At 38.0% G+C, this 22,470-nt stretch overlaps 1 protein-coding gene across 1 annotated transcript in view; it reads left to right on the forward strand.

Moving 5' to 3' along the window:
- Nucleotides 1-22,470, forward strand: part of pgap6 (post-glycosylphosphatidylinositol attachment to proteins 6) — a 36,987-nt gene that overhangs the window by 5,338 nt on the left and 9,179 nt on the right. The window contains exons 2-10 of the mRNA XM_043711566.2: nucleotides 8,787-8,964; nucleotides 9,277-9,484; nucleotides 10,285-10,418; nucleotides 10,497-10,765; nucleotides 12,366-12,688; nucleotides 14,602-14,698; nucleotides 17,784-17,907; nucleotides 20,128-20,270; nucleotides 21,372-21,550. Of these exons, the coding sequence (XP_043567501.2) occupies nucleotides 8,787-8,964; nucleotides 9,277-9,484; nucleotides 10,285-10,418; nucleotides 10,497-10,765; nucleotides 12,366-12,688; nucleotides 14,602-14,698; nucleotides 17,784-17,907; nucleotides 20,128-20,270; nucleotides 21,372-21,550 (1,655 nt within the window). The remainder of the gene's footprint in view (nucleotides 1-8,786; nucleotides 8,965-9,276; nucleotides 9,485-10,284; nucleotides 10,419-10,496; nucleotides 10,766-12,365; nucleotides 12,689-14,601; nucleotides 14,699-17,783; nucleotides 17,908-20,127; nucleotides 20,271-21,371; nucleotides 21,551-22,470) is intronic.

Raw genomic sequence — 22,470 nt, forward strand, 5'->3', positions numbered from 1 at the left:
GAGGAAGACTAGAGCTAGGCGACACAGTTTATGAATAAGAAGTCTCCGTTTTGTTGTGGTAAATTGCCACAAGTTACCTTCAATTCAGCTAATTATTAAGAAATCTTACAGGCAATCAAGTACTGAAACAATGATTTGAACTTGATTGCATGTAGCGACCAAAATAAGAGCCCTGAAGTAAACACATTAAGTCTCACAACCCAACTTGGTTATTAACCCGTTAATGCTGGAACCTGGTCAGATTCCACCAACAGTGTGTCTCTGAAAGTATCCGGGTTCGATTCTTGTATGGTATTGTTCTTTTAAGTACTGCTACTGATTTATTCTAGTGATGGATTCTTGTAAGATTTTCTCTCTTCCAAGTTTGTATTGTGATAATATTGATGATTCATCCTCAACATTGATTGCATTTCTAGAGACCTCAGGTCTATAGCTTGCTTTCTTATCGGAAGTAGCTTCTTTGTTCCTGGCCTTAACTGGCCTTTTGAAGGCACAGTCCTCCTACAGTTACTCCGTAAATTCTTCTGCAGGGCAATCCTTGTCCTTTTGTGGCAATTAAGCACCCAGTTTATCAAGCAGGTGTCAAAGCAGTTTCTTTCATGTAGCTTCCACTCCACCTTTATCCAGACATGGCTAATTTCTTTCAATTCCTACATAAGTTTGTTCTTGATCCTTATCTCAAACACAGTCATGGCTGTTTCTTTCTACGTTTAACAGTTGTCTTTTGTTGATTCATTCAACCACAAACAGTTATTAAACTTCTGAAGTCCTTAAATCAGGGAGCATTTTTTTGTTCCCTGAGTATCATTAGTCTGTGACGTTCTCTCCTGCAGAAAGTATTTTGTGGGTGGCACGGTGGCACAGTGGTTAGCACCGCTGCCTCACAGCGCCAGAGACGCGGGTTCAATTCCCGCCTCAGGCGACTGACTGTGTGGAGTTTGCACATTCTCCCCGTGTCTGCGTGGGTTTCCTCCGGGTGCTCCGGTTTCCTCCCACAGTCCAAAGATGTGCAGGTCAAGTGAATTGGCCATACTAAATTGCCCGTAGTGTTAGGTAAGGGGTAAATGTAGGGGTATGGGTGGGTTACGCTTTGGCGGGTCGGTGTGGACTTGTTGGATTGTAGGGCCTGTTTCCACACTGTAATGTAATGTAATGTAATGTAATTAGCGGCTGGGTCATTGAGTCTGTTAAGGCTGAGTTGGTTTTTGGTCAGGAATGGAAAGTTATGGGGCAGCCAGGGAAAGTGGAGTTGAGACCACAATCAAATATGGTACAGTACAGCCACAGTACTCATTTTCTACAGGGGTTTGATTGAAATGTCAGGCTTGTGAGGCCAATCAGTGTCAGGTATAGGTAAGATGAGCAAACCAGGTAGCTTCTAATGACATTTAGTAGTTTTACAGTTACTAGTCAAAACATTGCATTTCAGATTTACTAATTAATTTAAATTTGCCCTGATGTTCTGGTAGGTTTGCAGTTGTTTGTGGGATGTTAATCCAGGCCTTTTATGAGTGTAGTAACATTACCACAGTTGTTGTCATTATGCTATTTAAAAGAAATACACTGAAGCCTAGAAGTATGAGAATGGTACGAGAATTGAGATGACTGCTATCAGGCCAGTAAGATATTAAGAGCAGAACTAGGTCATTGTATCTGCTCTGCCTGATGACCATTGCTGATAAGTTTCTCAATCTCATTTCCCTGCCTTCTCCCCTAACCATCGATCCCCATACCAAACAATTAAATATCTCGGTCGTAAATATACTCAATGCCTCGGCCCGCATTGCCTTCTGTGGCAATGAGTTCCACAGATTCACTACCCTCTGGCTTCAGAAATTTCTCCTCCTCTCAGTTCTAAAGGGTTGACTCTTCGCTATGAGGCTTGGATCCCTGCCTGTCCCAGAAGTGGAAACATCTTCTCCATGTGTAGGGTTCTCAGTAATCTGTAAGTTTTGATCAATAACCCTCATTTTTCTAAACTTCAAATGCAGATCCATTGTCCTGAACCGCTTCTCATATGACAAGCCCTTCATTCTTGTGATTATTTTTGTAAAAAGAGAGAGTTGATCTGGATAGAAACAAAGACTTGAGGGTAACATGATAGAGTTTTTAAAGTTCTAAATGGATTTGAAAGCATTTCCTTAGGTGAGGGGTAATCTAAAGCTATCGGCTAGAAATGCATGATGATTAATCCAGAGTGGGAAAGGAAAACGTTTTCTTCGTCAATATTTAGGTTAAAGTCATTGATTGTGGAACCTGTCTCTCAGTGGTTGAGGCAAACAGCTTGGATGCGTTCAAAGTAAATGGAGTGAGTACATATAAGAAAAATGGAGTAGAAGGGTTTGGAGGGATATGGACCAGGTGCTGGCAGGTGGGATTAGATTGGGTTGGGATAGCTGGTCGGCATGGATGCGTTGGACCAAAGGGTCTGATTCCTTGCTGTTCATCTCTATAACTCTATAATTGTATGTTGAAAGGCTGAGAGGAGGCACATAAAATGTGGGGAAACCCTTGGCATATTAGCACCTATGCAGGACTTGTTGGCCAAATGGTTAATTTTGTGCTTTTTTTTTGTCAATGCAATGCTTGATAATGCCCTATATAATTTGAAATACCTCTATAAATTCTCACCATACTTTTGTTTGCTCTGAAGAGAACAGCCCTAACTACTTGAATCTCTCCATTTAACTGAAGCATCACTCTGAATCTCCTCTGCACCCTCTTCAGTAGTCTGAAATCTTTTATGAAGTGTGCATAGAATTAGGCAATACTTTAGTTGAGGTTTAATACCTGATTTATTAATGTTCATCTAAATTTTTGTGATGAACAAGAGTGAGGGTAGGGCAGATTAGGGATAGTGGAGGGAACTTGTGCCTGGAGTCACAGGAGGTAGTGGAGGTCCTTAATGAATACTTTGCTTCAGTATTCTCTACTGAGAGGGACCTTCTTGTTTGTAAGGACTGCTTGAAACCAGCTGATATGCTCGAACAAGAGGATGTGCTGAAAGTTTTGAGAAACATAAAGAAAGATAAGTCCTCTAGGTCAGATGGAATATACCTTAGATTACTACAGGAAGTGAAGGGAGACATTGCTGCATCTTTGGCAGTGATCTTTGTGTCCTCACTGTCCACTGCAGTAGTGCCAGATGATTGGAGGGTGACAAATGTTATTCCCTTGTTCAAGAAAGGGAATGGGGATAATCCTGTGAATTATAGAACTGTCAGTTGTATGTCTGTGGTGGGCAGATTATTGAAGAGGATTCTGAGCGACAGGATTAATGATTACTTTGAAAGCCATAGTTTGATGAGAGGTAGTCAGCATGGCTATATGAGGGGCAAGTCATGCCTCACAAGCCTTATTGAATTCTTTTAGGGTGTGACAAAAAAACATCGATGAAGGTAGAGCAGTGGATGTGGCGTACATGGATTTTAACAAGGTGTTTGATAAGGTTCTCTGTGGTAGGCTCATTCTGAAAGTAAGGAGGCAAAGGAGACAGGTTTGGCTGTCTGGATAGAGAGTTGGCTGGCCCAGAGAAGACAGAGGGTGGTAGTAGGTGGAAAGTATTCAGCCTGAAGCTCGGTGACCAGTGGTGTTCCGCAAGGATCTGTTCTGGGACCTCTGCCTTTTTGTGATTTTTATAAACAACTTGGATGAGGAAGTGTAAAGGAGATTAGAAAGTTTGCCAATGACATGAAGGTTGGTGGAGTGGTGGATAGTGTGAAGGGTTGTTGTAGGTTGCAATGGGGACATTGACAGGATGCAGAACTGAGCTGATGTGTGGCAGATGGAGTTCAACCTGGACAAGTGTGAAGTGATTAATTTTGGAAGGTCGCCTTTGAATGCAGTATACAGGGTTAAAGGCAGAAATCTTGACAGTGTGGAAGAACAGAGGCATCTTGGGGTCCCTCAAAGTTGCCACCCAAGTTAATAGAGTTGTTAAAAAGGCGTATGGTGTGTTGGCTTTCATTAGCAAAGGGGTTGAGTTTAAGATCTGCGAAGTTATGCTGCAGCTCTATAGACCCCTGATTAGACCACACTTCGAATATTGTGTTCAGTTCTGATCGCCTCATTATAGGAAGGATGTGGAAGCTTTAGAGAAGGTGCAGGGGAGATTTACCAGAATGCTGCCTTGGACCGAGGACATGTCTTATGAGGAAAGGTTCAGGGAGCTAGGCCTTTTCTTATTGGAACGAAGAAGGGTGAGAGGCAACTTAATAGAGGTGTACAAGACCATGAGAGGCATAGATAGAGTGAATAATCAGAGATTTTTTTTCCCAGTGCAGACATGGCTATCACAAAGGGCCATAAAATGATTGGAGGAACCTTTAGGGACGATGTCAGAAGTAGGTTCTTTCCACAAAGAATTGTGTGTGCATGGAATGTACTGCCAACGGTGGGGGTAGAGTCAGATAAGTTAGTGACATTTAAGCGACTCTTGGATTGGCACAAGGATGATAATAAAGTGAAGGGTATGTAGGTTAGTTCATCTTAGAGTAGGATAAAAGATTGGAACAGCATCAAGGGCTGAAGGGCCTGTACTGTGTTGTACTATTCTCTATTCTATACCTTTGTGACTTGTGTACCTTTTGCAACTACTTTGTAATGGCCATGTTGGTTTCTCCTGGCACCTTCGCAGATCTAGGAATGTGATTCTCCAGGTCTTTTTCTCCCCCGGCCCCCAACTTTTACTTAAATGATGCTGTTTACCTTTTATTACCTCCCCCTACGAGGTAATAAAACTGTATTTTACGTTGAATTGTATTTGTTGTGTTCCTGCCTTTTGGTGTCTTTTATATTTTTCATGGCTTTGATCTATTGAATTGGTGAGTCATGAAAGTTAAAGAATAATTTGAGCTCAATAAATGCAGAAAGCATAAATGCTTGGGGCAAGTAATTTATGAAAATAATCACTTGCTGACTGCTTAAATCATTAAGTGCTACAAATGATGGATGACTTCTTGATGAACTAATAAAAATTGCTATCCCTGTAGCTGTGATGCAGTGCTTCTGTTAAATTGAAGGATATGATGTTTTTATAATAACATCAATATCACATAATGCATTATATTTGATTTATCTTCAGTGTTTTCAGTTTAGCCCTTTCCTAATCAATTTAAAGAAATGGTCTCGTTTAAAGCTATTTGTTAAATGGGTACAGCTGTGCTTTAACTTAGTCTGCCTATTTCCAACATCACAGTCTAAGTGAAAAGAGCACAAGCCTTCTGTCTCTTCAGCTGTTCTTGATCAGGCTGTTCTACACATGCAGTGTGGAGAGTAATGATTCTTCAGCAAACTTGTTGTATTGTACTAGGTTCATACTAGTTTACTGTCGAGAATATAGTGCTGGAAAAGCACAGCAGCTGCCTGACCTGCTGTGCTTTTCCAGCATTACACTCTTGACTCTGATTTCCAGCACCTACAGTCCTCACTTTTTCCTCATACTAGTTTACTCCTGAATTTGTTTTACACTTCATGAAGGTACTTGACCCTGAGAAGTGCAAGTATGAAATATATACATTGTTGTGAGGCTTAGAGATGTGACGGACAAGCTATGTATTTTCCATGTAAGGTATGGACTATTAACTGTGATGACATGGAAAGGTCTGGATGGTGAGGGCAAGTGAATTAGAATTAGAGTCCCTACAGTCTGGAAACAGGCCCTTCAGTCCAACATGTTCACAACGCCCCTCCGAAGAGTATCACACCCAGACCCATTACCCTACATTTCCCTTGACTAATGCGGCTAATGTACACATCCCTGAACATATTGGAAATTTAGCTTGGCCCATTCACCTAACCTGTGCATCTTTGGACTGTGGGAGGAACCTGGAACACCCGGAGGAAACCCAAGCAGAAACTGGGAGAATGTGCAAACTCCACACGCAGTTGCCTGAGGCTGGAATCGAACCCAGGTCCCTGGCACTTGAGGCAGCAATGTTAGCCACTGATCCACCACACGCTGGAAGGATGAAGATAAATTCAGTTTTTTTTTGTTTTTAAGTAAGTTAAGGGAAGACTTGATTTGAAGTTCAAGCTTTCTGCGTACTTGGCATAACTGACTTTCAATTGGAATTAAGCTACTTAACAAAATTAGTTTAATGTGGTTTAGGACATGTGATGAAATTGCTTAAAAACCTCAAATGCTTGTGAAAACTCACTGACTTACCTGTAAATAGAATTTCTACTGCGTAGCAAGTTTTCAATATACATTGCACAGCAGATGACAAAGGTCGTGGATGGTCTGAGGTGAAAAATTCAAAATTCATTGGAAAATGAAACTCCTTGAAAGAGATAGGTAGTGAGGATTTTTAAAGAACTGACAGAGTTGGGAGCTTGTCGAACGTGCAAGGATTGGGAAGGATTAACGATAAAGGAATACTTGCAGAAAATATACTCAGGTCAGGAATCATCCATAGAGAAAGAAGTTAGCATTTCAAGTCTGTGATCTTTCATAGAACAGAAAGGTTTTAAGGTGTAATGATTTTCAAGCAAATACAGGGAAAGGAAGTGATGCATGAAGGCAAAAAGATAAACAAAGCTCTGGAGAAACTATTCTGTTTGTTATTCATCTATGTTAGCATTAAGTAATTCCCACAAAACCAAGTAAATGCTGAGACTAAAGCATGAATTTGAATGTGCTCCAAGATCTTTAAAATTTTAGGTAAGTTAAGGATTGCATCTTTCTATTTTTTAAAAAAATACATATCCAGTCACTGCGCCTGTGTTGCGAAAATATTTGCTGGAGATTTAAAACAAGAACAAAATGCTGGAAACACTCAACAGATGTCGCAGCATCTACAAAGAGAGAAACCGTTATTATTTTGAATTCAAAATGACTTATTTGGAACTGAAAAGGGCAAAATGATGCTTTTATACTCTTGACAAAAATGGAGGAGGACCAAATGGAACAGATAGTGAGTATGCATAGCGTAAAAGAGAGTGCTAATGAAAAAGAGTGATTATAGCTGAAGAATGCGTTTTATTTATGGTAGAAAATAGGACAGCTATGCTAGGAGTAAGCCCGTGCAAACAAGACACTGGTGAGGGACAAGATGTGTAATCAAAATGGAAAACAGTGTTGATGGTCTGAAGTTAATGAACTTGATATTGAGCCTGAAGGCTGTAAAGTGTCTTAAGAAGAAAGTGAGGTGCAGTCTACAATTAATTTTGTCAACGTAGAGGCCACACATGAGTAGTGAAAACAAACAGTAGACGAGATTGACAGAAGTGCAAGAAAATTGTTGCTTCACCTGGCAGATGAATCCTTCAGGTGATTGGGATGTAGAATTGATTTGGGTGGCGAAGAGGAATAGTAGGGGAAGAAGTCACTAGTGCGAATGGGTTTACAGGCCTCCCCAGCAATAATCACAATGTGGGGCAAAGCATACAAGAAGGAATGTTGGGTGCTTATGATCAAGGGGTGTGAGGAATCACAGGGACGTCAAATAAAATTGGCAGTAGTAAGCTGAGTGAGGAATTCAAAAAAGCTTTGAGAGTTTCTTGGATGAACATATCTTGGAACGAACCAGAGTTGATAATATTAGACTAGGTATTGTGTATTGTGACAGGGTTAATTAAAGACATCACAGTTAAAGAGCCCCTGAGATACAGTGATTACAATATGGTTGAAGTTTATATCTGGTTTGAAAGGAGAAGATATTAGGTCTAAGACAGGTGTTTTAAACTTCTTAATGTTAGCCATGTGGACTTGCAAGCTGAATTGAGCTGCTAGGCTATGGAATAGGTCAATAGAGACACTGGCAGACTTTCAGATCGATATATCACAACACTGGAACAAATGTATTCCTACTATAAAGACAGATTTTAAAAGAAATGAATCTTTCCAATGCCCAACAAGATCAGGAAGCAGCGCCAATAATGTCATTGATGTATTGGAGAAGAAACTGAGTGCTGGTTGCGATGGGTGTTTATTATTTGGTGGGGAAATTGGCAGTGTTAGCCATGCTCAGTGATAGAACTGTTTCAAGTCAGAAGATTTTAACAGCAGTCTCACTGCTGATGCTGTTATGTTATATTGAGGGAATGCTGCCATGTTATAGGTGATTTTTTTTTTAACCTACCAGATGTTAAATCAAGGCCTTGTCTGTCTCCTTGGACCAATATAAAATGTTTAATGGTACTGTTTTGAAGTTCTCACTAGTATCCTCGCGAATATTTATCCCACAAACAATATCACTTAAAGTTTTATTATCTGCCTACTTTTAATTGCATTATCATTTGTAGGACCTTACTGTATTCAAATTGTTTGCAAAATTTCCTACACTGCAATATGAATGCATGCCACTTGTATTGTGAAACATTTTGGGACCTTTTTGAGGTTGTGAAAGGTGTTGTGTAATTGCAGCATTTTCCTTTGGTACTCTGTCCATTTATTGCTTTTGTCCATGTAGGTAATAGATGTCTGGGGGTTAGTTAGTTGGCTTGACAGCTGGTTTACGATGCAAGGTGAGCAACAGTTCAATTTCCAGACTGGTGAGGTTACCATGAAGGATTATTCTCAACCTCTCCATTAGTTGTCTCTTAGTAATGAGAGATCAATGTGATAGTCTGGTAAAATTATAGCAGCTCTACCTTGGGAGCCAAATAAATCTTGTGATTTCTGCAGTTCAGCCTGTAGATTCATCACTATGGTCTGGTACACCTGTGATAGAGAATAAGTGTTTAAACTGGTGAATAGGTGTTGATCCAGTACACTATGTCCTTTTTCATAAATTGTTTAATTTATTTGTGTATGTATGTATAATCTGTTTACTTTGTCTTATCAGGTCCAACTTACATATCTGAATATTACTCTCAAACTCCTCAAAAACTTTCCTTGTACAGCTGGTATGGAAATGCACGTCTGTTTGTCTTCCAAGTGCCAGAAAATACAGTGCTCTTAAAGTGGATTTTGCAAGCCTCGAAAGGAAAAGGGCCAGAGTGCCAAAATACTAACATTACTGTGTATGTGGACTTTTACAAATTTGGATGAGTTAAAAGCTTTAAAAGAACCAAACAGCTCAGTAACCATTGAGTGTAAGGATAAAATTCAGAGTACAGTAAGAAAGTAAATAGCAATATATCTTATTAGTAATTACATGGGTAAATAACTTCAGACAACTGCCTAGAAACTTAATTATTCTATTGTCTATGCAGCTTAAAACATGTTTTAAAAATAAAATTTGCTTTATAGTCAGTCTGTTGGTAAATATGGATAATCTATGGTTAATTCTTGTATGGCCTTTTTGGTCTAATTTGCCATTTTTCTTTTAACAGCTATTTTCGGGCAGGCGCCCCACCAGTAATCAATCCATTACAAACCAAGTTTGGCATAGACACTGTTGTTCTTCCTTCATTCAACCTCACTATCCCATTGACATCTGCAGTGCAGAGTAGTACGACTTTAAATATTTCTAATCCTGTTTCGGGTGATTGGTTTGTAGCTGCACATCTACCAAAAGATGATGGTAAAATTGAAGTGAAGGTAAAAAAAAGTATTAATTAATGATGTTGAACCCTTACCTGAAAAAATGTCTGATTGCCCTTTTTTTGCCACTTTAAAAATGCTTAATACGTCACTGCTTATGGATTTCTCACTAACCATTCTACTAAAATGATTTCCCTCTGCATTGTGTTCTAACATTAAAACTTGTTGTTTTTCCGTTTGTTCCTATTGCAAAGATGTTTGAGGATGCTGTGTGTTGATTTGTCGCATTTTGCTTCTTCAAAACTAGCCTGTTTAATAACTAATGCTATGTGGCAATCATTCTGCAACTTTTTGCTATTGATTTGTAATGCCAACATTTTGATTTTGGAATTAAGCACTTATCTAGTTTTCTGAACACCAACAAGTATTTCTTGACCATACAAGACTACTGTTTCTTGATTTGTTGAAGTAAAGCTGAAGTGCTGAATACAGAGAGTTATTTATATGTATTATTATATATTGTATGAATATAGATGTATGTTCCTGCATTTTAGCAGTACCTGCATTTATTATCCACCCCTAGTTGTTACTTGACCACGTTGAGAGAGACTAGAATTGCATATAGACCAGACTAGCAGGTTTTGATCACTAATGGAAATCTGACAGCTTGGGCTAAATTTAATTTCACTTTTATTTCGAGAATTTTGGACCTGTATTCTCTAGATTATTAGTCCAGGTCGCTGGATTACTGGTTCAGTAGTCTTAACAGTATGCTAATGCACCCGTGACGATGCATATAATTATTGATGCTTGAGTACATTGGATTTATGGGTATATCCATTTGATCTTTCTCCCAGGGCTTCTCGACTAAATGTTCCTACATATTTCAACCTCAGATGCTTGTTCAACGATTGATTAATGTGCCTGTTCTTGAACCAAGCACTTCACTTGCACTGATGCTTTCTTCTGTTGATCAGGTTTCACACTTGAAGTAAGTCCCAGTCTTCAAAGATTATTTAAAATGCATTGAGTTGTGTATAAAAACGAAATCTATTTTGGCTCTCCTCAGAATTTTTATTCCTGAGCACACTGTGGAACTGACCATTCATCTTAAAAACTGTGCTGTCGACACACGACCAGTGGAGTCTTGTCCTGTCTTCCTGTTAATAGGATCAAATGCATTACCTAACTCTCACTTGAAGATTGTAAATTGCAGTGAAAGTTTAGTTTGCAGAGAAACACTGGATTCTCCACCATGGATGAAATGGATGCAACTCACTGTTGAAAGTAGCAACCCTAACTGGACCATCACCTTTGAGATTGAAGCTTATTTAACAGGTGTGTTTTGTAATTGATAAATTCTGTGTTGGTGAGGTACAGACTATTGTAAAAGGAAATAACTTTCAGTTCCAATAATTCCCAATAAATATATGGCTCAATTATTCTGAATGAAGACACTTTTACTGCTGCAACATGTACTGCAAAAAATTGTATCTTGGCCTGATCTGACAAGATTATCACCTACCATTAACTGAGATTGCTTAAATTCAGTTCACTCTGAACTTTTGCAAACAGCATTTATTTTAGCTGGATTTGAATTAAAGTATTTAACTCGCTGCATCTTCTAGTCCCCACCAAATATATTTTGTATGTACAACAACCTGTATTCACATAACACCTTTTTAATGTAGACATTTCAGTGAGATTTCTCGGGATAAAAACACATTCTTGACAAAGGATGGAATATTAAGAAAATCAGAATCTTTAATGTAAAAGTGGGTTTTATCGGAAAAGAGGGTGTGTTAAAGTTTGAGTGGAGGAAATTTTGGAAGTTGAGGCCTTTGTGGCTTAAAGTGTAGATGAAATAATGAGGGAGAGAAGAGGGATGCAGCATACTGGAATTGGTAAAAATGAGTAGTTCTGGAGTTGGGGTTGGCCTTTAGACGTCTGAAGTTATAAGAGATGGGTAAGATTCACAACCAGAAATAAGAATTAGAACTTTGAATTTGAAGAATTGGGGTAAACAGACTAAGTGTGAGCTGGACTTCGTGAGAAATAGGACTAGATATTGTATGCAGGAGAAAGTGAGGACTGCAGATGCCGGAGATCAGAGCTGAAAATGTGTTGCTGGAAAAGCGCAGCAGGTCAGACAGCATCCAAGGAGCAGGAGAATCGATGTTTCGGGCATGAGCCCTTCTTCAAGATATTGTATGCACCAAAGTATGCAGAGAATGGTGGAAATGCTCGGTTAATTCAGGACAGCATTAAAATAATTCAGCCTAAGCATAGTAAAGGAGTGTATGTAAGGTTGGCAGGGATATGATGCTACAGATGTGAAAGTAGGTTTATTTTAAACAAAGACTGTGCTCGGTGCTAATTTAGTATGCTAGCATTAGAAACTGTTTGAATCAATCTGAAGTAATGGTCAAGAGAGTAATAGAATTATTGCCAAAGTTACTAAATTTCCGTTCTGAACCGAGTGGGGGTGAAGAATATGTCTTGGTCTTTATTAACATTTACCTTTTGTGACTGTGAGGAGTCTTGTGGGTATCATCAGCAAATCCTGGAATAATGCAACTAAGATGATGAATTTTCAGGAATTGTGGTAGAATATCCGTTCTCATCAAATTTGTGGTAAAATATTTTAGCACCATGTTATTCCTTTTTACTAATCTCTATTAAAGTAAAATTTGACTATGTACCAATAACCTACTTACTTTTGAGAGGATTGATTACTCAAGTTTGAACACTTTGCTGTTGCATCACACTACTTTTTTTACTAACTGCAGACATTCTAGCATAGGCTGTACTCTTCTGACTTGCAAAATGAACTTTATTTTGCTGGTTATTTTTTCAAAACAAGGCATTCCAGAGGATAAGAATGTTTACATTTTGTAAAGACATTAAATATAAGATTTGAATCTTCTATCTCTTGCAGTATGTGAACCTGTCAATGCTGGATCCTTTCTTACTTTGTTTAATAACTACACTCTATCAAGCAATGGTACAGTCATCAAAAATCCAGATATGTTGGGAGTGTACGTAAAACCAAATAACACTGAACTAAATAGCGGTGGCATGTCATGTTTTCGTAATCAGCCAGTTCTTCGAGAAGATGTGGATGTTGTCTCTGTGAGATTTTTTGTTTTGAATGGACCGGATACTCCTGTGACCTCTGAATATCCAATAATTCTTCTGCTGAACTTGAATACAGGAAGGGACAACGGTGGAACCATCATGTTGAATTTGCAATTAAACAAGGTATAGTTTTATATTTGAGTACCTTCTCCATATGACATTTTGAGGTGTCATATCAGGCTAATTAGGTTCAAATTTGGTATTGAACTTAATGTTGCATTTGCATCAATACCTGTAATGAATGTATTCTACTATGTTCTTCAGTTTCCCTGAATAATAGAAACTTTGGTAAAGTTTGTTTAATAGTTTGAATGAGAAGTGCTGCCCCTTTTTTTTTCTCTGAAGTTAGCTGTTCCTGGAGACACAATAATCCGAGAGAGAAGGAGAAAGCTCATTTTGTTGAGCTACAGCTTCCTGCCAATATAGTACTGAAACTAATGCTGCCTAGGTAGTCCTGCAGCACTATTAGGTTAGTAGCTTCATCATTGAAATACATTAAGTTGCTGTATTTGCATGGTCATTCCAAGCTAAAGAGTTAAGTATTTTTAAATGCAGTCTAAGTAACCTTGAGTCAGAGACATTAGGGACATTTAAGTGGCTCTTGGATAGGCATGGAATATAGTACAATGTAGGGTACATGAGTTAGTTTGATCTTAGAGTCGGATAAGAGGTCGGCACAATATCGAGGTCCAAAGGGCCTGTACCGTGCTGTACTGTTCTATGTTCTTTGTTCTGTATAAATATGTGCTAAGTATTCATGATGTTAGCCACTCCTTTGGCATTAAAATTAGCTATTACTAGTCTGGTGTCTTATTTGTTCTGAGTTCACTTGTTAGAAATTTCAAAATTTTAAAAAACTATTACTTTGCTTTTCAATATTGCTTTCCTTCCTGTTATTTTATTGTTCATTTCATATTAAATTCATTGACTTGAATTTACACTTCTTTCACAGTCCTTGTAGTATTCATTTCACAATTCTTCACTCTGGTTATGGAGATGCACAGTTCCTTGTCCTGTTTGCTCAGGAGTCTGATGTCCTTTATATAATAATCTTACCTTACATTTTCAACCACTTGGCCCACTTGTTCCAGTAAACTGTTGCTTTACAATTAAGCAGACTTTGAATAATTTAAATATTTGTTTAAGACTTTTACCCTTACGTTCCCTTTAAACAATGTTTACTGATGTTTCGGAATCTGCCTAGGGTCCTTTGCACCATTTCCATACTTTAAATTGATTAGTGCTTAAAGCTTCCGTTTGGGCCATTTCATTGATGAAACATTTCCCTTCAAAAATGTGACATAATCTCAGTAAAATTCAAAAGTTTGGATTAAAAATTCATATTTGAATTATTGGTCACAATGTCTGCATCTGAGTACTGGGATTTGAAAAAGAATTTTAAAAATGGATTACTTATCAGGTCTGGCAGCACCTGTGGAGATGTTGAAATTTTGGATTCTAACCCTCCCTCAGAATCTCCCTCTTTTAGATTTCCAGCATTTTGTTTTGTTTTTTCATACTGTAACAAAAAATGTGAAATATTGTTATTTTTGATATTCAACTCACTAAATCATAAATTGATGACTTATTGAAGTTTATTCAGCAACTAACAAGCTCTTTAACAAGATTTTATTGTAGTTCGAATAATCTCAACGATGTTGACTTTATTGACTTGTTACTCCAGGAGGTGATCACAAGTTTGGTATAAAGACGTTTCCATCTGTTCTGGATTTACTTTCTGCTTGTCCCTATTTATGTCATCTGATCCTATTTTGTTACTAAACTTTGAAGTAACTTTTAAGTTTCCCTTGTCAGCCTTTTCATTTTTTTATATGTAAATGACATTCTTTATTAACAGTCTTTTTTCACACAGTGGTGCATACCCATTGTATTGAGATCAGTCTTATTCTGATATTTAGTATCTGAAAATACTAGGACATATTTCCAGCTATACCCTGTGTTCATATTTTGTTTTTTGTAGAAGTAAATGGTTTATTATTGAGGGATGAGTAAGAAAATTGTTTCCAATCTTTTAGACTTCATTGTCCAATGAAAATGCAACCGTGTTTGCCTGTTTAAGTGCTGGGTCTCCTGTGATGTCCCTAGATGTCAATTCCCTAAGCTGCGGAGAAGGTACACATTTAGTTCACAAATGCAATGAAATTCTAAAAATTATCTAATGTACTTTGATGTTTTTGTTTTGAACTTTTCCTTGATTGAAAATCTAACTTCGAAATGAATGAAGTTCTGAAAATTATATAAATCTCTTGTCAAGTTTATATTGCTTTCAGTTGCTTCAATGCTGCTTGTGCAAAACTTGAGTCTGAAAAGCATTTGCTTTGTTTTTTTGCGTTTCCTTACTTTGTTTATCTTAGCTTGTGACATGTTTTAAAATTTTATTTTTTTTAACGCAAGTTGAGCAACTGAACATTATAGGATGCATTTTCATCTTTTGCATTCTGGCATATGGAGTTTTTGATCAAAAGTAAAAATTTACCTGACTTCAGCTATAGAAAACCTTTCACTCTTTCAATGCCCCTGATTCTGTCAATGTCCAGACATACACTAGACACTGCCAACAGCCAAACTGTGTACCTTTTGTTTTGTTGTGGGGTCTGTGGGACCTTGGGCATTCTACTCTTGTATCTTGCCTCAAGCCTCCCTCTGCTTTGTTCCAGAACTCTGGCTGCTCTATTGGTGGTGCTTTCTGTTGTTGCCTGAACTGTGAAATTTTATCAATTTTTTCTTCTAGTTTCCACCCTCAGTCCCTTGACTACAATTCCTTTCACCCACTCGTGCAAGAAATGTGCTCCATTCACCAGGTATAGATCCATTGCATTTGTTGTCACAATGCCATCTTTCTTACCAATTCTTCAAATTTGTCTACCATATCCCAAACCCTGTCCATCCCATTTACTGCAGTTATTTGATCACTTCCACTCCAGAATAATTCTCCAGTCCTATTCTATATGCCTTTAATCCACCAGCCTTTGTCATTTCGATCATTTGAAGCACATTTTTCTTTTCAAAGGAGCATTATGGAAAGATTATTCCCTTTGCAGTTCAATGATCACTCATGCTTTACACTTTCTTCCCTTCCTATACAAGTGCAGGAGATGCGACTCTTGCTCTTATATCTCTTCTCTTCCCAAAATCATAAATGCTGTTTCCATGTCAAATAGTCATTTATCAGTACTACTTCCAAGTTAGAAAACTGTAGTTGCTGCTTAGTGTAGTGTATCACACTGGCGAGATCAAATATAGCTTGGATGAGTGCTTTTCATTGTATTTCTCCACCCACTGCCATTCTGACCTCTGTCTTTGGACTTCTACACTCTTCTTCAGAAGCTTGAAGATTAACACTACTACTACTTTTTACTAGTGGGCACAGCTAATAATCCATTCTTGGTTCGACTTCAGTGTCTTGATTGCAGTGCCGTCCACCCAAATCTTTGTAAGAACTGTTCTCAGTTCTCCAGGTTTCTTTGCCCATTGCATTTGTTCTCCAGTTTTTGTATCCATTTGGCGACCTATGTGCCAAGTGGAAAAATTGGGTGTTTTCTAATGGAGGGCAGATTAATATGATTTGTTCTATGGTCTGAAGTTCATGACACCAGTTGCATTTCCAGTTGTTGAGCTGATGGCCACATAGGCAATGCCCAGTGTGAATCCAGTTGCATACTTTACTCAGAGGAGACAGGGACCAGTTTATAGTCTTCCAGATGCAACATTGAATTTCACTATTTTGGATCATAGCCACCCTACCCCTTCTTTTTTGGGCAATTGATGTTATTGACAATTGTGCTGTTGTCAGTCAAAGCTTTTTTGCTTCTTTACTTGTCTTGGGAAGGTGCCCTTTTGCCTTGTGTCATTATACATTTCTCCTGTTCTCACCTCCTCACTTCCTTGCCTGTGTATTTGCTTAAAATTTATGATGTTTCTAATTTCTTTCTTGTTCTGATGCAAAGTTTTTGGCCTAAAAGATTAACGCTATTTCTTCACAGGTGCTTCCTGTGAAGAGATCTGCAGAGTATTTGCAGTACTTTGTTTTTATTTCAGTGTTCCAACAACTTATGTTTGTTGTAACCAGAGTTTATCATTGAAGTAATTGCCATGGACCTGTTTTAGCTCAGGTTTTGCATCCTACAGGTGGAATGTGTCATAGACACTAAATTCAGGGGAGAACCTTCCCTGGCATTTCTGTTTAAGTCCTAGAAATGAGACTAATGGACTTATAGAATATGCATATATTTCTTTTTCAATGTGTATGATGTCTGGTTGTCAAGGATCCAGGTTCTGAAGTCTTTTTTTTTCAGGCTAGAAGGATCTTGGGCTAAATACATATTTCAGTAAGCTAGGAATAAAGTTTTAATTCACTTTTTCTATATGGAAAGCTACCAAGTATGTAGGAAAATTCAAATTAATAGCTTTTTGCCCGGATAGACTTTTTAAAAAAATCCCCATAAATATAAAATCCATATCTGACTCATTTTGCATGCTATATTTGTGTGCAGTTTACATTGGTTAGTTCAATTTACTTTCTATGATTATTCTTGTTTAAAAATGGAGCCTAACCTGAGCATTGATCACCTGAAGACTTTTGACCTTTTTATAAAATGATATAAAATTGATTTAAAACACATTACTTGTTATTTATTATGAAAGTGCTCTGAGCTGTTCTGAAACTTAGATCTTTAGGATTCCCATATCATTATAAGAAGTATAGATAGAGTTAATTGGTATTTGCCTTCTCCCTAGGATGGGGGATTTCAAGACTAGGGGACACATTTTTAAGTGAGAGAAAACAGATTTAAAAAGAGAGGCAGTTTTTTTTACAAAGGGTGGTTCATGTGTGGAATGAACTTCCTAAGGAAGTCGTGGATATGGGTACAATGACTATGTTTAAAAGACATTTGGATGAGTAAGTGAATAGGAAAGGTTGAAGGGATGTAGGCCAGGAGCAGGCAGGTGGGACTGGTTTAGTTTGCGATTAAGTTCGCCATGCTCTGGTTGGACTGAAGGGTCTGTTTCCGTGTTGTATGACTGTATGCCTGTGACTATGTGGAAGAATATTTGCTTCTGTTTTGAAACGAAATGAATAATTTCCAAAGACAAAATTCACTGGCTGCCATACATTTTATATTCAAACTTGTATATTAAAGACATGTTTTTCATATTTTAGTGTTATACTTCATGGTATATGCTTTTCATTTCAAAGCTTTATCTTGGGGATACTTGCTTAAAATGAATTCTTCAGTATTATCAAGATCTCTTCAAGTTCCTTACCCAGAAACTGATCATTGGTATCTCACTTTGCAAATCCTTTGCTCCAGTCATAAAAGGTGAGATAATTGTTGATGATAAGGTAATAAATTTAAAATCAGTAGTTTTTAATTGATTTAAATAAATGACGTGTATGTTTGCCCAAATTTGTTCAGTCAAATAGAGGTAAATTGAATAGATTTGTCTAGAATAATATAAAATTCCTGCCACCCAGAAAGTAAGAGGAAGCAGATTTTGTTATTCTCCAGGTTGTCTGAAGATGTGAAGATGTGACGATGTATGAGAATGCTTTTTTAATAACTTTTGAAATGCAAATTCTGTTGTAATGAAGGCAAAAATGACAGTTGTTTTCACAAAATGGTAGAGCTACAACTATCAATGAAATAAATTTACCAGATAATCTGGTTTCAGTGGCATTTATTGATAAATGAAGGCTGACCAAGATTTTTCCCTGTATTTTTCAAATCTTGCTAATGACCTGAAACCTGTCTCCCTTTCTGCCACCACCTCCGGCACTGCCCATCAACTGATGGATCCTGGCTCTGAGTCGACCAATGGGGTCCTAGCTCGTCTTCTGACGTGCCACCAGAGATGGAGGGGGGATAGAAACAGAGGCAATTGATTTCAAAAGGCAGTTGAAGGAAGTAAATTTGCAAGACTAGGGATAGAGCAGAGGAATAGCTCTGACATGATTGACCAAATAACTACTTTTGTGTCATAATGATAGAGATCCATGGGATATATTGTCTTTTATGTTCATTTCAGAGAACAAACACAATTTAAAGATTTATCCCAAAATCTGTGCCTTCATCAGTGCAGTCGTCTGCAGTATTTCATTGAAATGTCAATGTAAATTTTGTACCTTTTGGGTTCAGGCTTGAACACACACCATCTAACTTTGGCATGAGTCCGACCATTGAGTCAAGGCGTACGAGTGACAAATTATGAAGTATTTTAAGTGTGGAATAGACAGATTTCTTCTGGAAAAGATTGAAAAACAGAGTTATTTGGTAAGAAAGGTGGGTAGTTTAGTAAGTTGTCAAGTGGCCGTAAAAAGTCTGCACAGGGATTCATATATAAATTTGGTCAGTTGGAAGGTGTTTGGTGGATGGACTATGATGTGCAAAAAGTGCATACTTCTGCTTTTGTGGGAAGAACAGCTCATGTGGCAGGTTCTGCTACATGCACATGGCTTCATCGTTACCTTTTCAGCTTGGTAATTTTTGATTGTCCTGACCTCCTGGGGATACACAGGGCCCCTGTCTTCCTTGGTGGCACGTCACAAGACAAGCTCAACCCCGCTGGTTGACTCGGAACCAGGATCTGTCAGTTGATGTTCAGTGTCGGGGAAGGTGCAGGACTCAATGACCATCTGCAGTTTGGAATCCGTGGTGCTGGTGGTGGCAGAAAAGGAGCCCGTTGCCAGGACCCCAGGAATGTTGTTGGACAGAGGCGATGACTGGATGAGTAGAGTGGGAAAGATGAACTTTTGAAACTGTTTCAATTTTAGTAGTATCAATTTAACTTATTCTGTATTTTACTATTTATATAATTTATTCAGTAATTTATTCTGCAATCCAAGATGGCTCAGAACATGGCAACATTATCTACTTGTCACTGTACCTAGGTAAAAGTGACAATATTAAATAAATCTAAATCTAAAATCTGAGACCAGAAAAACTATTATTTGAATGCAAAGAGACTCCACACTCAATGGTACAGATGGATCTGTGTGCCTTGAAACATAAAGTTAGCATGCAGCTATAAAGGTGTAATCAGCATAGTCCCAGAGGGCCATGGGGCTGCTCTCTCATTTTAGAGAGACATTTAGTGGTGAGTATAGCTTGAGGCTAACCATGCCTCAGTCAAGGACAAGGCTGAGAAGGGGGGACCTTCATGGTGACTATGGGAATCGAACTTGCACTGTTGACATCACAATGCATTGCTTGAAATGCAACTGAACATTATAAAATACTGCAGTGTGTGAACTACATTTGATAGGCCCACAAACACAGAACAGTAAGATGCAGTTAATAGTAAGACAAATTCAGCTAAAACTGATGATTCAGAAAAAACTGAACATTTCCAAACCAGGAAACCACTGCTATTGTTTTAAGTTTAACAGTTTTATAAACTTGATTAATAAAGTAACACAAATCATACTGATCTTCATGATTACTCTTACTGAAATTTTTTTTCATGAATCAAGGAAAGGAAAAAAGTAATTTTTGTATCCACTGCTGTACCTGAATATATAATCACATTTTATTATCTTTTAGCAATCAAACCTGTGGCAAGGTTTCTGCTCTGGTAACTGTATCAGCTATTTTGAATCCCTGTGTTGGGGATTGTGGTGTATATGGAGAGTGCAGACTTCTTCAAACTCATGGATATCTTTATGCTGCATGTGTTTGCAAAGCCGGTAAGTTTAACTCCTGTAGAAGAAGAGAGTGGGTCACTAATACTGAAGCTAAAAACTGCAGCAATTTTGGTTTAGTAATTTCATGGCCTTTCACTGAAAATCAAAATCCTCCTTTCTTTAGCCTTTAAAACTGATATTATATTGTCCATTAGAAAATGCTTTTTTCAAACTTTCTGTGCAATCCACTTTTGGCTTGTGCATTAAAATTCTAGTTTATGATTATTTTGTAACTTGGTGTCTAAGGATTTGTACTTTGTTTTGACAGATCACTGACCAAGTAGCTCCCTGTCCAAGATACCTGGTCAAAACTGCCTCATTCCAGTAAAATGTTACTCTTGACTTATGGATTCCCTCTCTTCTTTCTCCATTTTCTAAAACTTTGTTAATTTAACAAGTGAATGTAACTGGACAAGCCACCATTTCTACCAATACAAAATTGCTATGCAATCCCTCCTGAAAATTAGTGAAAATTACTACTAAATATGTGATCAATCCTCCTTTGATAAATGTAATTTGGTAATTATCTTTGGGAGTGTGCTAAACTTAATCCTATTAATGAAATTTAATTTTTAACTTGAATTTTGAAACATATTCTGTTATGCGTTTTTGTTTAAATTTGTTGAGTCTGCTGGCATTGTGAAGGTGAGTAAAGTGCTTTTAGTACAGCAAGAGGAAGCTACAGCAATACACCAATTTGCCAGAATTGCTCAGGTGCATGACATCCTCAAGTCATCTATAAATTGCTCTGTCGAACAGGCTTCCTATCTATTCTTCTGGCTATTATGTATTGCGAATCTCTCTTGATGCGTCCTGTGCCAGCAGCATAGCAATGCACTATGATTGTAACTGATTAGCAAAGACAGATGGTATGTGTAGCTATTGATGGTAGACTTACATCTGCAGCAGTGAATGATATTTGCAAAATCTTTAAATGATTTTAGTATGCATGTATGTTATAATTATGAAACTTTATATGAAGCTGTATTTTGTATTTGTCTATACTGTACTACTTGCTATACTGCTTTTGTTCATGCATTGCCCATGCTTTATTCTTCCTTTTGTGCAGAATAATAATATTTTTCTCATTTATAAATTCCTTAGGCTGGAATGGATGGAGCTGTACAGATGATACCAATGCTCAGTCATATAGCCGGCAATTGCTGGCAACACTCTTGTTAAGTTTGAGTAATCTCATGTTCATCCCACCGATTGTGGTTGCTGTACATCGCTATTATTTTGTAGAAGCTTCCGTGTATTTCTTCACCATGTTTTTTTCAACGGTAAACTGAAGCATTTAAGTTCCTCACTCTTAATTAATTTTAATTTCCAATTGATAGATGTGTTCAATATAATTTGTTTAAATGTTGCCTTTATTGTGATTACATTATAGGGGGGTCAGTCCTCCAGCAGGAAGATATTACTTCTGTTACCAGCATTTGACGTTTGCCTTTGGAAAGTAGTGTCCATCAATGTGCTACCCCAACTTTTAAATTTGTTAACAGAATGAGAGTTGCTAGCAAGGCCAGTGTATATTGCTCCTCCCTAATTGCACTTGAGACTATATGAAACCACCACCTTGAATTGTTACAGTCAGGGTTGTGTAAGCACACCTACCTCCATTTTAATATCCAGAGCTTTAACTTCATGAGGATAACGGAATGATAATTTCTAAGTCAATCCAAGTCAACAATGTATGATGTGAGAGAACTTGAGTTGATGTTCCCTTGGCCTTGCTGTTCTTGTCCTTCAAATTGACAGAGGCTACTGGTTTAGAAAGTGCTGTGACAAATTCTTTGTGGGGTGGCACGGTGGCTCATTGTTTAGCATTGCTGCCTCACAGTACTATCGTTCCAGCCTCTGGCCTGTGTGGAGTTTGCAATTTTTCCTGTGTCTCCATGGGTTTCCTCTGGTTGCTCTGGTTTCCTCCCATTCTCCAAAGATGTGCAGGCTAGGTGCATTGGCCATGCTAAAATTGCCTGTAGTATCTAGGGATATGCAGACTAGGTGGATTAGCTATGGGGAAGGTTGGGGTTTAAGGGGTAGGATACGGGAGGTGGGTTTGAGTGGCTCTTTAGAGGGAAGGTGTGGACTTGATGGGTCAAATGGCCTGCTTCCACACTAGGGATTCTATAATTCTTAATGAGTTGCTACAGTTGTCTTCTAATGGTGCACATAAAGATCTTTGCATATGTAAATGAGG

This window comes from Chiloscyllium plagiosum, unplaced genomic scaffold (genome assembly GCF_037043375.1).
Source record: "Chiloscyllium plagiosum isolate Xiang-an unplaced genomic scaffold, Cpla_swu_hap1 HiC_scaffold_20, whole genome shotgun sequence".
In the NCBI taxonomy this organism is placed as follows: Eukaryota; Metazoa; Chordata; class Chondrichthyes; order Orectolobiformes; family Hemiscylliidae; genus Chiloscyllium; species Chiloscyllium plagiosum.